Raw genomic sequence first — 24,999 nt, 5'->3', positions numbered from 1 at the left:
ATGCGGGGGAGGGAGGAGGGCTGCAGTGGTAATGAGAAATGAAGTCTTTGTAGCAACAAGAATGTCAGTCCAATGACGACCTTCTCTTCTCAATTGCATTTTCCACTCAGGTGAAGATTTGGTTCCAGAACCGACGGATGAAATGGAAGCGGAGTCGGAAAGTCAAGGAACAGGTGGCTCAGGAGGCTGAGAAACAGCGGGCTGGCAAGTACTTGGAGAAAGCAGTTGGGGGCGAAAGCAGATCAGAGCCAGAGGGTGTGGATTTCAGCACCCACACCACATTTCTCCAGTGCAACACAGAACTGGGCTACACGTCAAACAGCTCCTGCTCAGAAGACGAAGTGACCCGGAAGGAAGTGAAAATGGCCCCGGCTTTGTGAATTACTTTGTGCAACTTCCTAATGAACATGAACAGCCTACTTTCTTTCTGTCTCCCAGAAGTGCACTCTGCCCAAATGATAGGTCCTAGTGCCTGCCCGGTTTGTTCCTCTCTCTCTTCCTCTGTTTGAGATTTCTTTAAAATTCAGCCAAGGGGAAATGATAAAAAATTCTGACTTCTGCAAAAGAAAACTGAATAAAAAAGAGAGGCAGTGCTGGACTGGCTGGGCATGAAGATTATATTGTACTGAGTTAATTTAATTTATTTTTTATTTTGTCATATTTAATGTGAATTATTATATACTATATTTTGGGAAGACATCTCTGGGTCCACGAAGGGCTGCTGGTTTGAGGACTTAATGGACAAAAAAATGAGTATAAAATAAGAACAAAAAGGAAAGAGACACTTTAAAAATGAAGTATCTTGGAAATGAAAGAAAAGAAGCGATTTGAAAGAATTGGGAATGTTTTTAATTTATTCAAATACTGTGAATTTTAAGTGTTTTGTGGATCTTTACATTTCTGCTTTATATTATGTAACATTCAAGGAAACACACCCGGCTGATGTCACAGAATCTCAAATACAGATGTGTACATATGTATGTGCGTGGATGTGTGCAAATGTGAAAGCGTGTGCGTGTAATTGAGAGCAAGCATGTGAATGAGCATGGGTAATTGTGTGTGTGTGTGTGTGTAACTAGATGTGAGTACACATATCCATAAGACCTAGGAGCAGAATTGAGCCTTTTGGCCCAGTGAATAGGCTCTGCTATTCCATCATAGCTGATTTATTATTCCTCTCTACCCCATTCTCCTGACTTAATCACCCTTGCTAATCAAGAACCTATCAGCTTCTACTTTACATGTACTCAATGACCTGGCCTCCACGGCTGTCCATGGCAATGAATTCTATAGATGCACCACCCTCTGATTGAAGAAATTCCTCCTCAACTCTGTTCCAAAGTGAAGTCCTTCTATTTTGAGACTGTGCCCTCTGGTCCTACACTCTCCCATTATAGGAATCATCCTCTTTCAATATTCGATAGGTTTCAATGAGATCCTCGCTCATTCCTCTAAATGCCAGTGAGTACAGGCACAGAGGCATCAAATGTTCACCCTTCGTTAATCCTTTCATTCCCAGGATCATTCTTGTGAACTCCCTATGGACCATCTCTAATGCCAGCTCATCCTTTTTCACATAAGGGGCCCCAAACTGCTCAAAGTATTCCGTGACCAAAGCCCTCTAAAACCTCAGCATTATATCCTCACAGTTTTATAATGTATGTTCTGGAAGTTGCAAAATGCTTGTGGTATTGGCTGGTGACAAACTGACTTCTCTACTTTTTGAACCAAATCTGTGTCCTTCCCTTTAAAGCACCCATTGTCTGTCTGGAGCTTTCTTCTCTTTGATGTCTGTCTCTGGATTCTTGTCTGCAGTATCCTAAACCTTGTACAAAGCAAATGCTTGACGCGCTTGTAAATGTGAATATTAAACAGCATCATGTTCTATACAACTATGCTTGTCTTAAACGTTTTTCTTGTCATTGCAAGACCCTGTTGGGCATCGGTAATAAATACAACACACTGCATGTCTGGTTCATTGGCTCATTGGCAAAGCCTACCAATGGCAGGCAGCTGACCAGTCCCTCATGCCGCAGCGGTGCCTGTTACAGCCACCTTGGGGAGGAAACGCCGGAGGCAGTGTGGGTGGGCGCGCTGGAATCTGTGCTGATTTAGGGTTTGGACCATGCAGGCTGGCTCTCCTGTTGATGTTGCTCTCCACTGTTGGCTCCCTGGAAGACAAGCTGGATTGCCTTCATCTGCAGCTGACGCAGTGGGAGATGAGGAACTGCTGCATACTTGTTTCTGCAGAGTCGTGGCTCTAGGACAATATCCAATGCACCAACAACCTTCAGGCCATGTCACTCAGGGACTGGTGCTATTATTATACTTGGTGGCTGTATGTGCTACTGTAACCATATCGTGTGCTCTGTTTTGCATCTTTGTCCCCCGAGGAGCGTTGTTTCGTTTAGCTGTATACTTGCGGATGGCCGAATAACAATTAAACTTGAATTTGAACTTGTATAAGACAATGAGGTTTAAAAGGCAACATTAATTTCACATGTGTGATCATCTGTGTTCACTACAAGATTCAAGATTCAGGATTGCTTATTGTCATTTGAGAATGTGAGTGTAGAGGAGAACAAAATAATTGTTACTCTGGATCCAATGCAGCATAAAAAATGCAGTAAGATAAAAAAACATAATATATATTGATAAACTATAAAACAAAATGTACATACAACTGTTCTCTACATATGTAACATAAAATAGTGGTAGTGTGTTCACTCAAGTTGAGTATGATGTTCTAAGGAGTTATTCCGTAAATGGAGAATGCTCGTATGTGACTTTGTTTAACATGGGACAGCTGATTCATCGGCAGCCACAATGCGGTCCTCGACAGATCAGTGTCAGGGTCCAGTGCCATGGAATACAAGATGACTGAGACCTTTCACTGCTGCAGCCTTTCTCTGACACTGTCATTGCGATTTGTCATCATCTTCCACCAGCTCCACTGATGAGGTCTTGGGTTGGATCTCTCTTTGTCTGGAACATCCCCCTTGACCTGCCCACCAAGGGTGACCCTGTCAGGAGCTGAGTGCCAGACGGCATTACTCTCAGGGTCTCAGGAACTTAGACAAGGTAACGATCCTCAGAGAAGACACAAAACGATGCTAGGTGATCTGTATGTAGTGGTGGTGGGGGTGTTGATCAGCCTGATGGGCTTGGGAGGGGAAGGAACTGTTTATGAGCCTGGTGGTCCTGGCATGCTTGCTGTGCAGCTTCTTCCCCAATGAGAACATCAACACGTGCAGATGCCTTTTAGAGAAACACACAAAAATTGCTGGAGGAACCCAGCAGGTCAGGTGGCATCTATGGAAGGGAAGAGACATTTGATGCTTCTGGTCGAGATCCTTCATCAGGACTGGAGAGCAAGAAGCCACAATTATTCCTCTCAATTGAAAAAGTGGACTGTTTATTCTCCATAGATACTGCCTTTGGCTTGCTGAGTTCCTCCAGCAGTTTTTGTGTGTCTTGTTCTGGATTACCAGTGTCCACAGAATCTCTTGTGTTTAAAATTAGCTGCTCCACTGCAAAGCGTCTTTGAGGAATATAACCTAGAAGTTTAAATCTTTTCTTTACTGGGAGTTGTGAGACCTTCTCTCACTGCTTGCCCTCTGTGATCTCTGCTGCTCTTTGACCCTTTGGCCATGCGTCCACCCAGACTCACCTATCACCTGCCAGCTTGTACTCCTCCTCCCGCTGCCTTCTTATTCTGGCTTCTTCCGCTTTCCTTTCCAGCCCTGGTGAAGGGGCTTGGCCTGAAACTTCAGCTGTTTATTCCCCTCCATAGATGCTACCTGACCTGCTGAGTTCCTCCAACATTTTGTGTGTGTTGCTCTGGATTTCCAGCATCTTGTGCTTGCATCTTTTAGCCTGGTCTGTCTTGGAACACAGCTGATCTGTAATTGAAATCTATCTCCATATTAAATCGATTAATTGGTTTATTACTGTCACATGAACGAATGTACAGTGAATACTCATTGTTTTACATGCCATCCAGTGAGGCAGAACAAGGGAAAATGACAACAGACTGCAGAATAAAGTGCTATACAAGCAGGGGCCACTTTATTAGATACCTCCTGTACCCGACAGAGTGGGCACAGAATGAATGTTCGTGGTCTTCTGTTACTCTAGCCTATTGACTTCAAGGTTTGATGAGTTATGCGTTCAGAGATGCTCTTCTGCACAATGCTGTTGTAATGTGTGGTTATTTGAGTTACTGTCGCCTTCCTGACAGCTTGAACCAGTCTGGCCATTCTCCTCTGACCTCTCATTAACAAGATGCAGACAAAAGGTGCAAGGTCCATTGTGAAGTAGATTAGGGTTTTCGATTCCACCCAAACCCCAAGGACATAAGAACACAAGAAAAAGGAGTAGGTGTTGGCCACCTGACTTGGCAGTCCTGCTCCACCATTCAATAAGTTAATTGCTGATTTGCTGTGGGCTCCCATGAACCTACTTGACTCTTCCCCCATAACCCTTAATTTCCCTGCTTATATTTAATGAGATAGCCTCTACTGCTTCCTTGGGTAGAGAATTCCAACTTCCAACTTCCGGTAATTCCCTCCCCCTCCCTTCCTCTATCCCTATTTCACATCACCTCCCTCATAGTTCTGCCTCCTTCTACTATTGTTCACCTGCCAATCACCTCCCTGCTTCCCCTCCCCCACCCCTTTGTCTTCCAAATTACTGTTTTTTTCAACTACCAGCATTCTTCAAACCCTCCCTAAAGTTCTTCCTTCAGTCCTGACGAAGGGTTTCGGCCCGAAACGTCGACTAATCTTTTCAACTGATGCTGACTGACCTGCTGAGTTCCTCCAGCGCATTGTGAGTGTTCCTTTGACAACAGCATCTGCAGATTATTTTGTGTTGTAGAGGATTCCACAGACAAACTGCTCTCTGGAAAACGCAGTTTCTCCTTATCTCGGTCCTAGATCTTCTCCCAAATTTTGAGGCAATGTCACCAAGTTCTAATTTCAGCCACCAATGGAAACAACCTTTCTCTATCTGATCTGCCCCTTTCATAATTTTATATGTTTTTACAAGATACCTTCTCATTCTTCAGAATTTCAGTGAGTTTTGTCCCAGGTGACACAATCTCTCCTGAGAAGCCAGCCTAAACCCCTCATTTCTGGAATCCTCCTCTGCACCACATCCAAAGTCGGTATATTTTTCCTCCAGTAACAAGACCAAAGTTACACACAGTACTCCAAATGTGGCTTCACCAGTACTCTGTACACTTGCAGTATAACCTCCTTGCTCTTAAATTCATTTTCTCTAGCAACAAAGGCTAACATTTCATCTGACTTCTTGATAACCTGTTCCACCTGCAAACCAGCTTTTAACAATTCATTGACAACAATTCCCCATTCCTTCTACGTCACAACATGCTCAAACCTTTCACTGTTTAAATAATAATCTGATCTTCTACAGTAGTACATCTTCCAAAGTGAAATTAACTGATCTTGTATTCTTCCTTTCTACATAGCTCTTGGCTTTCACCCCTGAACACCTTTGCCTGAGTTTTAAGAATGCTCCCCCATTCTGAGATCCTCTGCTACTGGAGACAGATCTCTGTGTCCTCTCTGTTGAGGGTGAGTGTAGCGGTTAGCATAATGCTTTACAGTGCAAATGACCAGGGTTTAATTCCTACTGCTGTCTGTACGGATTTTGCACGTTCTCCCTGTGAACATACAAGTGTAGGTTTCGTTTAGGTGTTCTAATTTCTTCCCACATTCCAAAGACGTGTGGTTAGGTTTAGGAAATTGTGGGCATGCTACATCAGTGCTAGTGGTGACACTTGTGGGCTGCTCCCAGCACATCATCACTGATTTGATTTGACACAAACGGCACATTTCACTGTATAGTTTGATGTTTCAATGTGCATTTGATAAATGAAACTTATCTTTAATCTTTAACATATCTAAAAAACATCTGAAGCTGACAGGAAGACATTCAAGCTATTAGTTTTGTATAACTCATTCACCCTGACACCCAGTTGCATACCACACCCCTCGAAATGTCTCCGACTGCAGATCTTACTTGGTAAATTTTTCGTATGATTGTCATTATTTGGCGGAATTTCTTCTAAGTATGCTTTTGATTGTTTAAAGTTCAGGATGAAAAAGAACATGGGAGGTTATTTATTTATTTACTCAGAGTAATAAATAAGGTATTATATGGTAACAAGCCCTTCTGGCCCAATGAGACCACGCCACCCTATCACACCTACGTGTCCAATAAAGCTACTAACCAGCATGTTTTTGGAATGTGGGAGGAACCAGAGCATCTGGAGGAAACCCGTGCAGTGGTGGGGAGAATGTGCAAACTCCTTACAGACAGCAGTGGAATTGAATTTGGTTCGCTGACACAGGTAGAGCAGTGGTCCCCAACCTCCGGGCCGCAGACCAATACTGGGCCACGAAGCTTGCAGTGGTAGCTGGGACGCACCCAGCACATCTTCACATCTTTAAGAAAAAAGCTCAAATAAACAAGCTCATGTCACCTAATTAATTAGCTTGTTTATTTTGGCTTTTTTCTTAAAGATGTGCTGGGTGCGTCCCAGCTACCACTGCACCCCTGCATGCTTGGCGGCCTGGAGATTGGGGACCACTGAGTTAGAGCATTATGCTAAGCGCGATGTTACCATGCTGCCCCATGTTGAGGTCACAGTTTCAAGACTCATTGGAAGATGGTGTCTCTGAGAGCGTGACATTCCTTCAGGCTGTACTGGCAGTATCCCCACCTGATATCAACGCAGCTCTTAGCCAGCTGTCTTCAAATAAAGTGAGAGCACGTCTTATAAGGATAGATTGAGTGAGCTAGGGCTTATCTCTTTGGAATGAAAGAGGATGAAAGACAATTTTATAGAGATATACAAGGTGATAAGAGGCATAGTTCAACTAGACAGCCAGAGACATTTTCCCAGGGTGGGAATTGCTAATACAAAGAGGCATCATTTTAAGGAGTTTGGAGGAAAGTATGGGGAGATGTCAGAGGTGTTTTTTACACAGGGAGTGTTGGATCGTCCTGCTAGGGGTGGTGGTACAGGCAGATTAATGCAATAGGGATATTTAAGAGACTCTCAGGTAGGCACATGGAAAGTAGGTACTGTAGGCCCAGAAAACCAGAGGGCTACGTGGGAGAGAAGGGACAGATTGACTTTAGAGTAGGTTAAAAGGTTGGCAACTCTATTGTCACCTCTCATCCTTCTCTACTCCAAAGAGAAAAGCCCCAGCTCACTAATCTATCCTCATAAGACATGTTCTCTAATCCAGGCAGCATCCTGGTAAATCTCCTCTGAATACAATATTCTAAGTATGGTCTAACTACAGTTTCATAGAGCTGCAACATTACCTCACGGCTCTTGACAGCAATCTGACTACTGAAGGCCAACATGCCATACACATTCTTAACAACCCTATCAAACTGCATGGAAATAAAAAAAAGAAAAAAAAAACAAAAGGGCCCATTATAATTAAACAGTCAAATGTGCACAAGTTGGAGGTCAAATCTTCCAAAAGCTGATGTGTCCGATGTACTCACGGTGCCAACTCCCATTCACCAATCACCGGCAGGATTTCCCCTCTTGGACTCCATTGAGTCGCATAATCCAGTTGGATCAAATCCTACAGCTGGTTCTTTCGAGTTTCTTATCTCTCCATCTCCCATCAAAAAAGACCTTGACCCACCTCAGTGTCCATCACAAAACCTCTCTGCCCAATGTTCTCTAGAGCCTTCCCCTAATTCCGCTGCACTCCCGCATGCTTTGCGGCCCGGTATCTGTCCGCGGCGTGGAGGTTCGGGACCACTGCCCTACAACATTAGCAGTAAAATCTTATCCAGGGCATTACACACTTACCCTCCCACCAAAAATAGTCACATCCTCATGACTTCTAAATTCACCAACCCACCATTAATAACACAGATTTCAAAGGAATTTTGTGGTGTCATGACCTCCAATTCATTTGTAGATGGTGGTGATATATCTCACTAGGGGGATAGGCACAACACTCTGTCTCCCGGTGCCTCATAGGCCAGCCTATCTGGGGGTTACCTGACTCTGAGACCTTCTTATCCCATCCTCCACTTCTTCAGTCTCAGACACTCCTTGGAATCTTTCCTGTCTACCTGGAAAGGTCTTCCCCTGCCCATGCTTTCCAGAAATTTAGGTCCCCCTGCCACTTGACTGAGCTCAGATTCATCCCCAATTACTTTGGAGCTCAGTTTCCCTTCATTGTCCAGCCTCAAGTCTGCCTGTCTACTGCTAGTTCCCCCCCGCCCAACTACACCTGAATCAGCATAGGGAGGGTCAGGAATCTCTTCATCCATTTCTTGGGAGTTTGTATAAGGTAACATATACCACACCTCCATTTCCTCATCCTCTGAGTTCATACACCATTCGGTGGTTAGGACCCCTTCAGGTCTCTCCACTGATTGTCTTTCTGTTTTCCTGCTTCGGTGCAGATTTCTCCTACTAGATGTAGGGTCCATGTCAGGCTCTGGGTCAACATGTACCTTCTGTCCTAGAGGTAAAAGGTGGTTCCAATGGAGAATTTTAACAGGCCCATTCCCGTCTTTTGACTTCACCCGTAAACCTGGCATATTTGGCATCTGACTCTCCACTACGTAAGGCATAGCTACCCAGCAATCAACCAACTTATGCTTCCCTGGTAGCCCCAAGTTCCTTATTAGAACTCTGTCTCCAGGCTTCAGTCGGAAGAATTTAATCTTTTGATCATATCTGCTCTTGTTTCCTTGATTCTGCTTGGTAGCAGAGACCTCTGGTAGTTCATTCACCTTTTGCAATTCCTTCCTCATGTCAGACACATACTTAAGGTAGATCTTCTGTGGCAAGTCTTCCCCACCAGTCCCAAAACAGAGGTCAACAGGTAATCTTGCTTCGTGCTCAAACATCAAATAATATGACGAGTGTCCAGTAGCTTCATTCTGTGTACAGCTGTAGCAGAGGACCAGATGCCCAATATGTTGTCTCAATTTGTTCTTCTTGCTGATCTCCATCTTTCCAAGCATGTCTAACAATTCCCAGTTGAACCTCTCAGGCTGAGGATCATTAGCATGTTAGAGTGTGGTCCTCGACTTCTCAACTCCAAGCATGCCCAGTAACTCATGTATGAGCCTACTCTCGAAATCCCTTCCCTGATCGCTGTGATTCCATGTTGGAAGGCCAGAATGAATGAAATACTTTTCCCAGAACACTCTGGCCACAGTGGACACCCTCTGTTCTTTTGTAGGGAAGGCCTGAGCATATCTGGTGCAGTGATCAGTAATAACCAAAACATTCGCGGTGTTGCAGGCTCTATGGAGAGGAAGTCCATACATACTAGATTAAATGGCCCCACACTCTGTAAATGGGATAAAGGAGCATCTTCCTCCGAATACACTGAATGCACAACTTACAGTACTCTTTGACCTCAGACTTCATTCGGGCCAGTAAAACTGATTTCGGACCAATCCATAGGTCTTGTCAAACCCCAAATGACCTGAATCATCATGACGTGACTTCAACATAATCCTCCAATGCTTCTCAGGTAAAAGCAACTGGGAATGCTGAGGCCTGTCTGAAGGAGATGTGACTCTGTCTAGAACCTGGTTCCTCAACTCCAGTTTGTTCTCTTGGTATCCACACAGAAGCTGATTCAAAGGGTGGCTTACTTTGGAGTAGTCCTTCACAAACCTCTGGAAGTACCCACAGAATCCAAGGAATGAGCATAGGGCACTCACATTCTTGGGCCTTGGCCATGTGGTCACCACCTCAGTCTTGGATGGATCTGTAGCTACTCCAATTTGTGAGGCTAGGTGCCCAATGTAGTTATCTGACATCTTACAGAACTGGCACTTGTCCAGGGAAAGATTTAACCCTTCAGCTTTCAGGAGGTCTAACACCTTCAGTAGCCTTGTCTCCTGCTCTTCCAGGGTTGACCCGAACATTATGAGATCATCCAGGTACACCAGTACCTCAAGCAAGTTCATGTCCCCAACAGTCTTCTCCATGACACTTTGGAAATAGCTGGTGCTCCTGATGTGCCCTGAGGCATTCTTTCAAACTGAAAGAATCCAAGTGAATACCGTCTTCTCTTTGACATCTTCACTCAAGGGTATCTGATAATACCCACTCCTTAGGTCCAGCAGACTGAACCATTTCACTCCACTCAGGCAGGCCAAAGCATCCTCCATCAGCAGAACAGTATACTGGTCAGGGACTGTTCATCTGTTTACATGGGGACTCTGTGACTCAGTGATAATCCCAGCTTCCTTCAGTTTCAGCGGATGCTGCCGAACATCCTCCACCTCTGCTGATGCTAATCGCTGAGTCCTTTCCCTTAAAGGGGTGTCCTCTGTCGCTCGGATGGTGTGGTGAGTACTCTTGGAGCAACCCAAGTCAAGCTCGACAGTAGAAAAGACATCCTCGAACTGTAACATCTTCTCCATCAGTCTCCTTTTTCAACTCCCAGGTCCTGGGAAGTCACCGAAGTTGGAAGACTTGGCTGTCAACTTTCCTGATCCAGAAGTTAGTCTCCCTCCTGGTTTTCTCACAGGAAGACTAGACATTACAGTCACTGGAAAAAGATGAGGCATCAGCATCCTCCACCTGAAGGTGACCTCTCTCTCCAAGGTGTTCCTGACAATCACTGTCATCCTGTTTACCTGTACAGCTGATGGCCTGTGCAGTTCAGGACTCACTTCCACCCCAGCAGGGAAGCATAACTCCTCTTTGTGCTCTTCCAGATCATCTACCAGAAGGGCCTCGGCATCAGACGTTACAGGAAATTTGGGGTTTCCAATCACTCTAACTGCTTCCCCAGGCCACAACACGATGGATTTGGACCGAGTGTACCACACAGTTTCTTGTTTGTGCTCATCATCCAGCCTATGATGGGCTTGCTCTTTCTCAAGAACAGCTCTGAACACCGGAGGATGGACAAGGATTTCTGAAAACTCTCCAATTCTCTCCTTGCAGGCTCTCACTAGCCTCCTCACAATAGGAGTATTTGTTCCCACAGAAATGAAGCTTCATCCTTTTCAGCCAGGTCCAGATAGAATAATACCAGCATATCAAGGGCCTCAGCTACTCTAAAATCTGTCTCCAGAAACTCCAGCTTTATCACCCATTAACCATCATATGGGTAGTTATCAGTACCAAGACCCCAAAGCTCTAGGGTGCTGAGTGGCGTCAATGATAAATGCATCAAATACTGGTTGTAGAAGGATCTGTACAGCCAAGTAACCTGAGAGCCTGTGTCAAGTATGGCTGTAGCATAAATACCCTCGATTCATAGGGATACACTGGATCTTAGCCCCACTATGTCTTCAGGAATAGGGTTTTGCATTGTGCAGTGGTCCTTGATACATTGATTGGAATGTGTCCCCCTCTCCATCCGAGACGCCAGGCCGTTACCTTTCTGGGTCTTCCCGAGGTTTCCCAACTTCCCCTTCTCTTTCAGTAGCTGTTAGTTTACTTTCCAAAGGTTTTCTCATCCTCCACCCTCCTACTTGAAATATCCCTCCTCATCACAGTTCTAAAAGACAATATCACTCGCTTCCCCTCTTCACGGGACCCCATTCAGTGGCAGCCCTCTGCTCAGTACGTCCCACCAGTCCGTCCAGCTCCCTGTAGGCTTTGTCGTGCTTGGCGGCAGCACCAACCAATAACAACTGAGACACCTCGGCTCTAAAACCTTTAACAAGATCCTGTAAAACACCCAACTATGGGACATCAGGAGTCACTTCAGCACTACAGGCCACTACTGAGGGCTGTGCCTCCCATTCCTCTATCACGTTTCCCTCTGCTCTTACTTCTCTGATCAGCTCAATGAGGGAGGGGGTGCATCCTACGAGACATTTGGAGGCTTAAAGCAATCACGTCACATGCAGTGCGCCCTTTGCCACTTGGTCCATCCTTAACTGATTCACATCACCCTGTGGAATGGCCCCTTTATTCCACAAACAAAGCAGCTGTCTTTCTAGCTGAAAAATGTAGGCAGGAATTTTCTCCCCTTTCTCCTGAAACATGCTCCTAAACCCTGTTATAAGCTCCATTTGGGCTTTCCATTGTTTCTAATGCTTGCATGTAGCCCGGGGAAGTAGCAAACGTGTTCTCTGCCTTCGAGGACCTCACTACTTCAGCAGCCGGACCTTTTAGACTCTCTACCAGTGGCTGCCTTTTCACATTATCAGAGCACTGCCACTCACCCAGCACCTGAGAGGCCTGCTGCGCCCACGTCTCATATTCCTCCTCCCCCTCGGAGGTGGGCTTCACACCTGAGAACGTTCCCAGCCTATGGTAGCTTTGACTCTCCAGCAGTGCACTTTATCCCTCGCTGGAATACTCATTAGATCTTCCACTTCAGACAACTCCTTCCCCTCACTCTGCAGAAATGAGAGCAACTTGTCTTCAAAGTCTCTGTCCTCAGCTACGGGAAACTTGGTTTCCAATTCGGCACCCTCGCCTACGTTCCCCTCTTCTCTGAAAGTGTGGATGGCCCATGGCCTCACCTATCCATGTACCCCAAGCATAACAGGCAGGTCCACTCCTGTCATGTTATTGCCAGTCTGAACTAAAACGACATCTTTGCCCACTGCTTGGTCATACTGCTGATCTATGATTGTAAATTTCCCTAATACTTTAATGGTACTTAAAACCCTAATCAACAATTCATCTGGGCTGCCGATATCCACCTCACTCATAACAAGCCTTAGTTATGAATGATCTCTTGGAATCGAACCAGCGCTTAATTCCTGCAGCGTCCATAATCACATATCTTAATCACCTTCCTGAACAGTAGTTTAACACAGGCTTAAACTCACAAACCACTCAATCAATTCTTAGAGCAAATACACAGCATTCAGAAAATCAAATCCCAGATGAGCCCCCACAGTGAAACCCCTTTTTTACCAGCGTCTCATTAGCTCCTCGCTAACAGCCACCGGACTCAGCAGTGAGAAAACCACCTTTCTCAAAGTCTGTACATTTAGGGACAATATGACTTGGGTCCCACCAAAACTGGGAAGTGGGAAGTCTCGCCCACCTGAACCCCAATCTGTGTGAATGCTGTGTAAATACTGACCCTGTGCAATTACCCATTGGCAAGAACTAACAGATCATACACTGCATACAATTATAAAGTAAGTATATTTATAAATATTAACTTAACCAAACCATAATTAGAGAAGAAAGAGAAACAAAAGGACCCATCATAATTAAACAGTCAAATATGCACAGGTTGGAGCTCAAATCTTCCAAAAGCTGATGTATCTGATGTACTCACGGTGCCAACTCCTATTCACCAATCACCGGCAGGATTTCCCCTCTTGGACGCCTCTGAGTCACACAATCCAGTTAGATCAAATCCTACAGCCGGTTCTCTTGAGTTTCTTATTCATCTCCCATCGAAAAAGACCTCGACCCAGCTCAGTATTCATCACAAAACCTCTCTGCCCAGTTTCCTCTAGAACCTTCTTCCAATTCCACCATCCTGACTGGATGACACGACATTCCTAAGCATGATCATCACAACCCCTTAACTTTAATGGTAATACAACACTAGCAGCAGAAACACTGCATCTACAAAAAGCCATTAAATGAAATACCTTACAACATTAGCAGTAAAATCAACATTGTAACCAGGGCATTACAAATGGATCTGAACATCCGATTATGATTGCTTCATGATCACTGATGAGCACAGAATGCAACTACGTATGGATTGACTGAGAGCCCTTTAGTCTAGTATGGGGAACAAGAAGTTCCACCACTATCTCTATGGACAAAGGTTTACGCTGGTGACAGATCACCAGCCCCTTGTGTCCACTTTCAATCCGAGGAAGGGAATTCCAGAGATGACTACTAACTGGTTACAATGCTGGGCACTGTTCCTAGGAGCCCACTCTTATGACACAGAGTTCAAGGGCACCAAACAACACAGCAACGTTGATGGCTTGTCACATCATCCACTGTTGGCAACTGAAGAAGGAAAGTCTTCATACTGTGACCCAGCAGAAGTGTTCCTCACCACATTGGTGGACCAGTTTGCTGGTAACAAACTCTGAAATACAAAGGGAAACAAGGAGTGACCTGACATTGTCAAAAGTCTATGAAATCACTGTGCAAGGATGACCAGCTCATGGTAACCCTATGTTTGCAGAGTTCTCAGCAAGATGAGACCAACTGTCAGTGTATCAAAGAATGCTGAAGTGTGGATCTTGTGTTGTGATTCTTTCTAAACTGCACATCAGAGTGTCAGAAAACCTTCGTGAAGGACACCTGGGTGCAGGCAAGATGAAGAGTCTCACCCAGAGCTACATGTGGTGGCCAGGAATAGATAAACAGATTGAAGACTTGGCCAAAAGCTGTTCGGAATGCCAAAAAGTTCAAAATGCACCCCCACAGGCACTGTTACACTTGCAGGAGTGGCTGTCTTCACCATGGCAAAGAGAACATATTGATTTTGCCGGGCCATTCATGAACTCCATGTTTCTGATTGCTGTGGATGCTCATTCGAAGTGGCCAGAGATCGAAGTCAATCACCTCAGCAAAGACTGTCTCCACTCCGAGGATTACTGTTGCCAGAAACAATTTACCAGAACAAATTGTGAGTGACAATGGACCACAATACATGGCAGAAGAATTCCGACTGTTCATGAAGAAAAATGGCATCAGGCACTTCAGGTCAGCTCCTCAGCACCCAGCAACAAATGGGTTGGTTGAAAGGTTTATGCAATCTTTCAATAAGTCCATTAAAGCTATGGGTAAGGAAAACGTTTTCCTACAACAACTTCCTTTTTGTGTATCAGAACTCTGTTCATGTGACGACAAATCAAACACCTGCAATGCTGTTCATGAGCAGGAACCTGAGATCTCGCATAGACCTCCTGAAACCAGATCTATGGAGGGAAGTGCAGAATAAACATCTTAGCTTGTTGCCAAGTGAAGCAGCAAGGAGCTTTGAGATTGGACAGGAATCTAGCGTGTGATTACCAAGAAGACAAATGGTCACCCGGTACGATAGCTACAAGAACTGGACCACTGATGTACATGGTGGATATTGGAGATCAGACATGGAGATGTCATGTGGACCACATACTGGATGCTTAACTAAAGAACACACCTGAGTCGACTGCATCCAACAAGATGGATACATTACAATCACTGGACTTACCTCTTAGTGATGATGTCACTGACAGCAATGTGCACCACAAACCAAGAGCACTACCTTAGACAAGACACCAACCAAACTTGATGCCACTCCACAGGTCCAGAGGTGCTATCCTGAAAGAAACAGAGCGCCACCCAAAAGACTGAACCTTTAGAAGTGCAAAGTTAGTGATAGAATGTTTATTCGGAATATGGGTTTATGAAAGGAAAATTGAATGTTTTGTACATATACAGTTTTTGTTGCACTAATGTAAAGGGGGAGGAAGTGTAAAGTATGGATCAATTTCTTTTAGAGCAATGACCCCCACCTTAGGACTATGTATGAATCTGTTGTCTACTCATAAGCATTGTCCTCTCCCTCCCTCTCTCTCTCTCTCTCTCTCTCTCTCTCTCTCTCTGCAATGTGAATCCACCAGTTAAAGCCATCTCCTGCATGCATGCTTTTATTTAATCAATATGTAGTTGTGCACAGAGACAAGAAGTGGGGTCTTCGATTATGCTGATTGCTTTACTGAAAAAGCAAGAAGTGTTTGGAAGGGAAGCTGCTTTCCGTAATGTGCTGAGCTGTGTCCACAACACTCTGCAGTTTCTTGCAGCCACAGGAGGAGCAGTTGCAAGACCAAGTCATGATAGGGTGCTTTTTATGGTGCACCTTGACCATGTGGTTGGACGAGGACAGGCTTTGGTAATGTTTACTCCAAGGAACTTAAAGCTCTCAACCATCTTGAGCACAGCACCATTGATGTAGACAGGAGGATGCGCATCACCCCTCCTTCTGAAGTCAGCGACCATCTCTTTGTTCTGCTGACGTTGAGGGAAAGAATGTTGCCATGGCACCAGGCTCTCTATCTCCTCCCTGTACTCTGATTCACTGTTAAACATAGAACACTACAGCAGTGCAGGCTGTTTGACCCACGATGTTGTGCTGACCATTCAACCTAATCTAAGACCAATCTAACCCTTCCCTCCCACATAGTCCTCCATTTTTCAATCATCCGTTTGAGTCTCTTAAATGTCCCTAATGTATCTGCCTTTTCCATGAACCCACCACTATTTGTGTAAAAGAATGCCTCCCTCATCCAATTTTTTTAAAGAGATAAAGAGATTAGCTGCATTTGTCACATGTGTATTGAAACATACAGTGAATTGCGTTGTTTCCGTCAACACCCAATACAGTCCACATTTTATGCTGGGGGCAGCCCACAAGTGACGCCATGCTTCCAGCACCAACATAACATGTTCACAACTTACTGACCTTAAACTGTACATCTTTCAAGTATGGGAGGAAACCAGAGCACCTGTAATGCGGTCACAGTGAGAATGTACGAACAGCAGTGGGATTTGAACCTGGGTCACTGGCGCTGTAACTGCTGCACCCCCATGTTGCCCCTAAGATTAGCTTTATTTGTATTTGTCACACGTGTATGGAAGCAAACGGTGAAATGTGTCAAGGTTTGTGAGGATTATGCTTCGGGCATCCCGCAAGTGTTGCCACACTTCCAGCATCAACATAGTATCACAACTTACTAACCTTAACTCATAGTGCGTCTTTAGAATGTTAAGGAAACCAAGCAAAAATCTTATTTTAGATGCAGCCCACTGCGGTAGTTGATGCGCTATCAATTACTTCAAAAGACTGGAAGTAGAGTAAATACTGAAAGGCTTTTATTAGCAGTAAAATGTGACCTCGACCATGCTGAGTATCTGCCCCTGGACTGAGAGGAGGAGCCATGGCACAATCGCCTTTGTTCAGGGGTCTGTGGGAGGAGCCACAGGAGCAGTCAGCAGAGGGGCCTGTCCAGACAGTGAACCCAGTTACAACATATATATATATATGGTTTACTACAGTAGTGTCATCTGCAAACTAGTCGATGGATTTCAGCAGAATCTGACCATACAGTCATGAGTGTACAGGGAGCAGATAGGGGGCTGAGAACGCAACCTCGTGGGGCAGCAGTGTTGAGGATAATTGTGGCAGAGGTGTTGTTGTTCAGGATGCCAATGATCCTTGATAATATTTACATAAGGCACTGCCTCAGAAATCTAAACCATTCAGGCCATAACATCTTCTTGCAGTAGCCTGAAACCCAGTTCAAAAACAGTTATGTACTTCCCTTCAAGCCATTTGATTCTTGAACCAACCTGCAGAACCCAAATCACTATCTCAGGATAGCAACACTATGACCAGTTTACAATACAATGGACTTTGATTTTTTCAATAGAACATAGAACACTGCGGCACAATACAAGCACTTCACCCTCCTTTTAACCTACTCTAAAATCGGTCTAACCTTCCCCTCCCACATAGCCCTCATTTTTATGTTGTCCATGTACCTACAGGATCTAAGATTTCCTTAAATGCCCTTAATATCCCGGCCTCTACCATCAGTCCTGGCAGGGTATTCCATGTACCCACCACTCTCTGTAAAGAACTTCCTTCTGACACCCCCCGATGCTTTCCTCTAATCTCCTTAAAATTTATAATTTTGTTCTTTCTTTATTTCTGTATATATGATGCTGTGTGCCTGTGATGTTGCTGCAAATAAGTTTTTCATCGCATCTGTGCTTATGGCACTGAACTGGATTTTCATCAGACACAGTTACCTATCTCCTCTGAAAACTAGCAGCTCCAAATGTGAAGCATTCCCTCAGTGCTATACTGAGGTGTTGCAATTGATGCTTTGTACGCAAGGTACAGGAATGGAACTTAATCATTAATCATGGGACCCAGAGGTGAGAGAGTTCTCTGTCAATCCCTGCTGATTCAGATTAATTTATCACATACATCAAGACACAGAGTGGAATGTGTCGTTTGTGTTAACAACCAACACACCTAAGGAAGAGCTGGGGGCAGCCTGCAGGCGTCACCACACATTCCGGTGCCAATGTTACATGCTCACAAAGTTCTGCAGAACAACACAAGCGACAATGAAAACAAGACAAGCAAACGGAACACCCCACATCTGGCTGAAACTTCACTGGTTCTGCACCCTCATCCCAATTCCCCCTCAGCATCCACAGATCAGAACAACACCTCAGTTTTGCGTCAGGTTTAATGACGCGAAACTCAAGACATACAAACTTTTCTGCAATATAACCACAACCCGGATAACTCTGTCTTGTGATCTCCTTCAAAACCAAGTTATTGATGGGCAGTAATTTTCAGATACCAATGTTTGATGAAGTTATAATTACAGTTTACCAACTGTTTAACAGGTTCAAGTGCACTTAAAGCTGAGTAATAGCACATTAAGATGTCAATAAAGTATCTGGAAAGTTTATCGACTCTTTGACCCTACGCATGTATTGTCAATATCACCGAATTATCTATCTTGTTTTGAAGGATATATCTGTACTGAGCCGCTGACAGTCAATAAATAGAGTCATAGAATCATAGAGTCCGTATGACACAGAAACTGCAAGGCATTGGACCTCAACACCTTACAGAGGATAATAAGAACTGCCAAGAAAATCTCCGGGGTCTCCCTCCTCCTTATTTGTGACATTTACCAGGAGCATTGCAGATGAATGGCCTAAAGCATTACTGACGATCTCTACTACCTATCCCACAATCTCTTTGGCCCACTACCATCAAGAAGGAGGTACAGCAGCATCAAGATAGGACAGTCAGACAGGGTAACAGCTTCTTCCCTCAACCTGTCAGACTATTGAGAACCCTGCCACCACCAACATCTCAGTACTAGGACAGCGAACTATTTACTGTTTACCTGTGCTGTGCTTTATTACATGCATTTTGATTAAATTTTATTAACTTATTTATGGTAATATTTAGGTTTATGTGCTGTGTGCGAATATGTTTTATGGGTGTACCATGGTCTGGAGGAATCTTGGTTTGTTTTGTTGACAAATACATTACTGTGCAAAAGTCTTAGTGTGTGTGTACATATATAGTTAGCCAAGATGCCTAAGGCTTTTGAACAGTACTATATTTGTCAACATGGATGTAAGTCTGGTGGGAGCAAAGAATGTTGGATGTTGGGAATGGCGAGGATGGAATGCCACAGGAAGATGTGGGACAGGTGGCAGAGAAGGAGTGCCAGGGACAGGGAGTGGTGCAGATGCCAACCCACCCAGCCCAGACACACCAGGCAAGGTCATTTGATTCCAAACAATTGTTTTATTGATTATTACAGGCCCTTCTGCATATGTCCATGCTGACCACTTTTGTTCTTGTATACAAATCCCATTTGCCTGCATTAGAATTCTATCCTTCTCTGCCTTGCCTACTTACATATATGTCTAAATACCTTTTACGAATAATAATTGTATCTGATTCTTTAGGTACCATGTTTCAGATACCAATCATTCTCTGTGTTAAAGTCAAGGTGAAATTCAAGTTTATTATCATCTGGACAAGTCCATGTACGCGCAGATGCAATGAAAATCTTGTTTGCAGCAGCATCACAGACACAGAGCATCGGACAAACAGTATTTCACAAGAACAATATAAATTAAACATAAATTACACCGGACAACAAATTTTTTCAAAGGTGTTGTTTCCTCAGAATTTTTTATTGTGTTTATGCCAGACCACTTGAAGTTGAACACAAATATAATTTCAGACTATTTGTATCACGTAGGAATTTGGTGAAACAAATGATTGACTTTTATTGAATATAATGTGTTTAATTGCATAACGATGCTGGCACTTTGCAATAGTTCATCTAAGCTAAAAATGTTTAGTTGCACTCAGTGTCTGAGGCTTCATGATTAAGTGTCCAACAATGATCAGCCAGCATTGATGGATTCCAGTTGCCCCGATACCGTTTCTCCATGACCACAATGTCCTGGTGAAACCTTGCACATACTCATCATTGACAGTGCCAAGATTTGCAGGAAAGAAGTCCAAATGAGAATGCAGAAAATGAACCTTTAGCGATATGTTGTACTTCATGGTTTTGTATGCTTGAAGCATGTTGTCAACCAGCTGAACATAGTTTAGTGCTCTGTAGTTGCCAAGAAAATTTTCAACAACGTCCTTGAATGTCCTCCCAAGCGCTTTTCTTTGGTCCCACTAGAAGTTCTTCAAATTGCCTGTCATTGATGACCTGTTTAATTTGTTCTAGATGAGCTCAATGCCCTCAAAGCTCACTTTGACCATTTTGAAGGAACCTTCACAAACTTCCACACCTCCCGATGACCCTGTAATTTCAATCTCAGAAATTGTTTTGAGAGCATCTTTCATGAGGGTGAACTTAGGGAAAGCATCCAGCCCAGCTGAGTTACCTGGCTGAGTACTAAAGACCTGTGCTGATCAACTGGCTGCAGTGTCCACCGATATCTTTAACCTCTCGCTTCAGCAGCCTGAGTTACCTACCTGCTCTAAGCAGGCTTCAGTTATACCAGTGCCTAAGAAGAACGTGGTAACCTGCCTCAGTGACTACTGTCCAATAGAACTTACATCCACAGTGATGAGAGGCTGGTGGTGAAACATATCAATCCCTGCCTGAGAAGTGACTTGGATCCACTCCAATTTGCCTACTGGCACAACTGGTCCACAGCAGATGCCATTTTATTGACTCTTCTCTCAACTTTGGAACATCTGGACATCAAGATGCTTTTCTACAATTACAGCTCTGCATTCAAAGCTATCATCACCTCAAAACTAATCAATAAATTTCAAGACTAGGCTGTATCAACCACTTTCCATTTGTAGGCATTACTGTTTCCATACCAGTCAGAAAACTTTCTGAAATTGAATGAGAAAACTTACAGTAGGAATATAAGATGAAGTTGCTTCTTGTATAAGAACTCATCGCAGACATGAGAGATTGCAGATGCTTGAATCTGGAATGCCATAGTCTCCCAGTAAATTTGTTTTTCATCAAAGTGACGTTGAAAGTCTCAGTTTGGAATTCTTCCCAAGCTGAAATCTGTACTGCTCTCCAGTGTTTGCTCAGTACTGCACTCTGGTGTTTGCTCAGTACTGCTCTCCAGTGTCTGCTCAGTACTGCACTCTGGTGTTTGCTCGGTGCTGCTTCCCAGTGTTTTCTCGGTTGCAGAAGAAACTGTACCTGGACAACTTACAATCAGTTCAACAGTCATGCCACTTGGGTATGTGGGCTGTATTATTTTTTTTCTTTGTGACTGTATGTTTTTTTCTGAAATCAAAGGTCTGTAGTCTAGCGTAGTTTTGTGTTTTTTTTTTAACCTAGTTCAATGTAGTTTTTGTATTGCTCATGTAGCACCATAGTCCTGAAAAACGTTGTCTCGTTTTTACTGTGTACTGTACCAGCAGTTATGGCCAAAATGACGATAAAAGGTGACTTGACTTGACTTGACTATTTCTCCTATGTGCTATGAGAAGTGTGTTGTGTGCTGTTGGTGATAAGTTTTACACCTTAGCCCTGGAGGAACGTTGTTTTGTTTACCTATATTCATGTATGGTTGATAATTAAGTTTAAATTAAACTTCAACTTCAGGAGCTGCTAGGATCAAATAACTTTTGGGCAGTGGGACTTTTGACTTTGATACAGATTTATAATTTGCCAAATCTGCCAGAATTGTCAATAAATTGGGATTTAGTCTGAAAGGAAATATAAACTAGATAGAAAGAAAAAAAAATGAAAGAAAGCAAGTGTAAATCCAACTATAAATTGGAAAGTATAGATCCTATATAAATCAGAGTATGGAGTATAGGAGTTGGGATGTTATGTTGAAATTGTATAATATGCTGGTGAGACCTAATTTGAAGTATTGTGTGTAGTTCTGGTCACCTATCTACAGTAAAAATATTGATGAGATTGAAAGAGTACAGAGAATATTTACAAGAATGTTGTTGGGACTTGAGGACCTGAGTTAAGAAAAAAATTGAACAGGTTAGGACTTTATTCCCTAGAGCATATGTGAATTGATAGAAGTATACAAAATTATGAGGGGTATAGGTAGGGTAAATACAAGTAGGCTTTTTCCATTGAGGCTTAGTGAGACTAGAAGTCACAGGTTAAGGGTGAAAGGTTAAATTTTTAAGGGGAACATGAGGGGGAACTTCACTTGGAGGGAGGTGAGAGTGTGGAACAAGCTGAATATGGAAGTAGTGGATGCAGGTTCGATTTCAGCATTTAAGGGAAATTTGGATAGATACATGGGTGGGAAATGTGTGCAGGTGCAGGTTATGAGGCAGATTAATAACTTGGCATGGACTAGATAGGATGAAAGGCCTCCTTCTGTGCTGTAATGTTCTATGACTCCATGACGCTAAAGAAAGAAGATAAGAGAGGAAGGCAGAAAGTAAGGAAGGAAGGAAGAAAAGATAGCTTGAAAAATAGACGGATAGGTGGATATATACAGGAGACACAAGAGACTGCAGAAGCAACAAAAATGCTGGAAGAACTCAGCAGGTCAGGTAGCATCTGTGGGAGGAAATGGACAGATGATGATTGAGACCTTCACCTGAACCATTGTGTGTAGTTGGATGAATCAAGAGATGGATGGATAAGGAGAAAGATCAGATGAGAGAAATCGATTATACAGATAGATAATTGGAGACATACAGCACTTGGATACATCAATAGATAAGAAGGTAGATTTATGCATGGAAAGCTATACAGATAAATTAACAGACTTGTAAATTGATAGTTTAGACAGATCGAAAGAGAAATAAGATCACATAGACAGACAGAGACATATTGACAATATAGAAATGCAAAGAAGGCGGCCAAAAGTTATCATCATCAAACAATGACTTTTCAGTAAACTGGCAGGGTGAGGTTTAGAAACAGCACCTATTAAAGTGATGAATTTTACAGTTAATTTCTTTTGCTTGTTTTAGGGTCTGAGCAGCCGTAAAAGACAACCATCCTGTCTTTTTATTTATTGTCCATTGCACCCAGAACTTGGGCCATTTCCCAGATCTCCTAATTCAATGCCTGATTTAGTGCTGTTTAGAGGAATGAGTCATGCTGTAAACAGAAGCAAATGCCATCAAACACAGATTTATCCCACTTTGTACCCTTCTTAAATCTTTGGGATGCAGTTAAAGGGTTGACACAATGCAGCAAATACAATTAGAGCCAATACAATGAATTCAGATCATTTACAGAAAACAACCCCTTTCATTATTTACCTTCATTGCTAACCTGTCAGTCCTGTCCCATTTAATTACACATATTGAATGTTAATAGGGTAATTGAATATTTGGTGTGTGAATTACGCTATCAGATAATGATAGCAGACTCTTTTAGAGTTTATTGATTACAAGTGAGCAGATTTAAAATCGCCATTAGTTAAATGTGTTTAATTACCTTACTGAGAGGTGAAGCAAAGGACAACAGTCCAAGTGGGCTAAACAGTACTGAGATGGAGTTGCGTAGCACCAGAGAAATGGGACCCTGCATCTTACAATAAAGAATTACCATAAACACACACGAAACCAAACAAAATAGCAGAGGGGTCATTCGGAAAAAATATTAGGGTTTTACATTTCATTAAAAGGAAGGGGAGTTCGACAGATCTGTCTTCCTTACCTGACAATTGGTATTACTGGTCTGTCTGGGATCTAATCGGTCCTATTTGTTCAAATGTTCTTTACAAGTTTCATTTGTACTGAAGCATTGTCCTTTGCAGATTTGTTTGGAGTGAAGGAGGATGAGAGGTGACTTTTGATAGAGGTGTACAAGCTGATAGGAGGCATATGATCGAGTTGTCCTTTTCCCAGGGTGGACAAATAAATATCAGCTGAAAATCAGCTATTCTAATGTCCCACCCAGGCAACAAACAACTTGCTGGAGAACTCAGCAGGTTGAATGACATTCGTGGGAGGAAAGAAATTGTTTGTCAGTCCCAATGCAGGGTTTCTACTAGAAACATAAGATTGACTGTTCCTAAATAGGTAGAGTGGATCCGATATGATGGCAGAATATAATATTAATTGTAAGACTCTTGGCAGTGTGAAGGATCAGAGGGATCTTGGGGTCCAAGTCCATAGGACGCTCAAAGCAGCTGCGCAGGTTGACTCCGTGGTTAAGAAGGCGTATGGTGTATTGGCCTTCATCAATCGTGGAATTGAATTTAGGAGCCGAGAGGTAATGTTGCAGCTATATAGGACCCTGGTCAGACCCCATGTGGAATACTGTGCTCAGTTCTGGTTGCCTCACTACAGGAAGGACGTAGAAACCATAGAAAGGGTGCAGAGGAGATTTACAAGGATGTTGCCTGGATTGGGGAGCATGACTTATGAGAATAGGTTGAGTGAACTTGGCCTTTTCTCCTTGGAGCAACGGAGGATGAGAGGTGACCTGATAGAGGTGTATAAGATGATGAGAGGCATTGATCATGTGGATAGTCAGAGGCTTTTATCCAGGGCTGAAATGGTTGCCAAAAGAGGACACAGGTTTAAGGTGCTGAGGAGTAGGTACAGAGGAGATGTCAGGGGTAAGTTATTTTACTCAGAGAGTGGTGAGTGCGTGGAATGGGCTGCCGGCAACGGTGGTGGAGGCGGATACGATAGGATCTTTGAAGAAACTCTTGGACAGGTACATGGAGCTTAGAAAAATGGAGGGCTATAGGTAAGCCTAGTAATTTCTAAGGTAGGGACATGTTCAGCACAATTTTGTGGGCTGAAGGGCCTGTATTGTGCTGTAGGTTTTCTATGTTTCTATGTTTCTATGTTTCTATGGACAGCCAGAGACCTTTTCACAGGGTGGAATTGGCTAATACAAGGGGGAATAATTTTAAGGTGAGAAGAGGGAAGTTTAGGGGGGATGTCAGAGATATGTTCTTTACAAAGGGATGGTGATAGAAGAAGACACTTTAGGGAAATTTAAGAAACTCTCCTGTAGGCACATAGATGGTAGAAAAAT

General features: G+C 43.5%; 1 protein-coding gene across 1 annotated transcript in view; it reads left to right on the top strand.

The window, feature by feature from the left end:
- Nucleotides 1-1,871, top strand: part of mnx2b (motor neuron and pancreas homeobox 2b) — a 101,507-nt gene extending 99,636 nt beyond the window's left edge. The window contains exon 3 of the mRNA XM_063049966.1: nt 111-1,871. Coding sequence (XP_062906036.1) covers nt 111-380 — 270 coding nt within the window. The 3' untranslated portion in view covers nt 381-1,871. The remainder of the gene's footprint in view (nt 1-110) is intronic.
- Nucleotides 1,872-24,999: the final 23,128 nt, after the last annotated feature.

This window comes from Mobula hypostoma, chromosome 6 (genome assembly GCF_963921235.1).
Source record: "Mobula hypostoma chromosome 6, sMobHyp1.1, whole genome shotgun sequence".
Taxonomy (NCBI): Eukaryota; Metazoa; Chordata; class Chondrichthyes; order Myliobatiformes; family Myliobatidae; genus Mobula; species Mobula hypostoma.
This window is presented reverse-complemented; position numbering and strand designations above follow the sequence as displayed.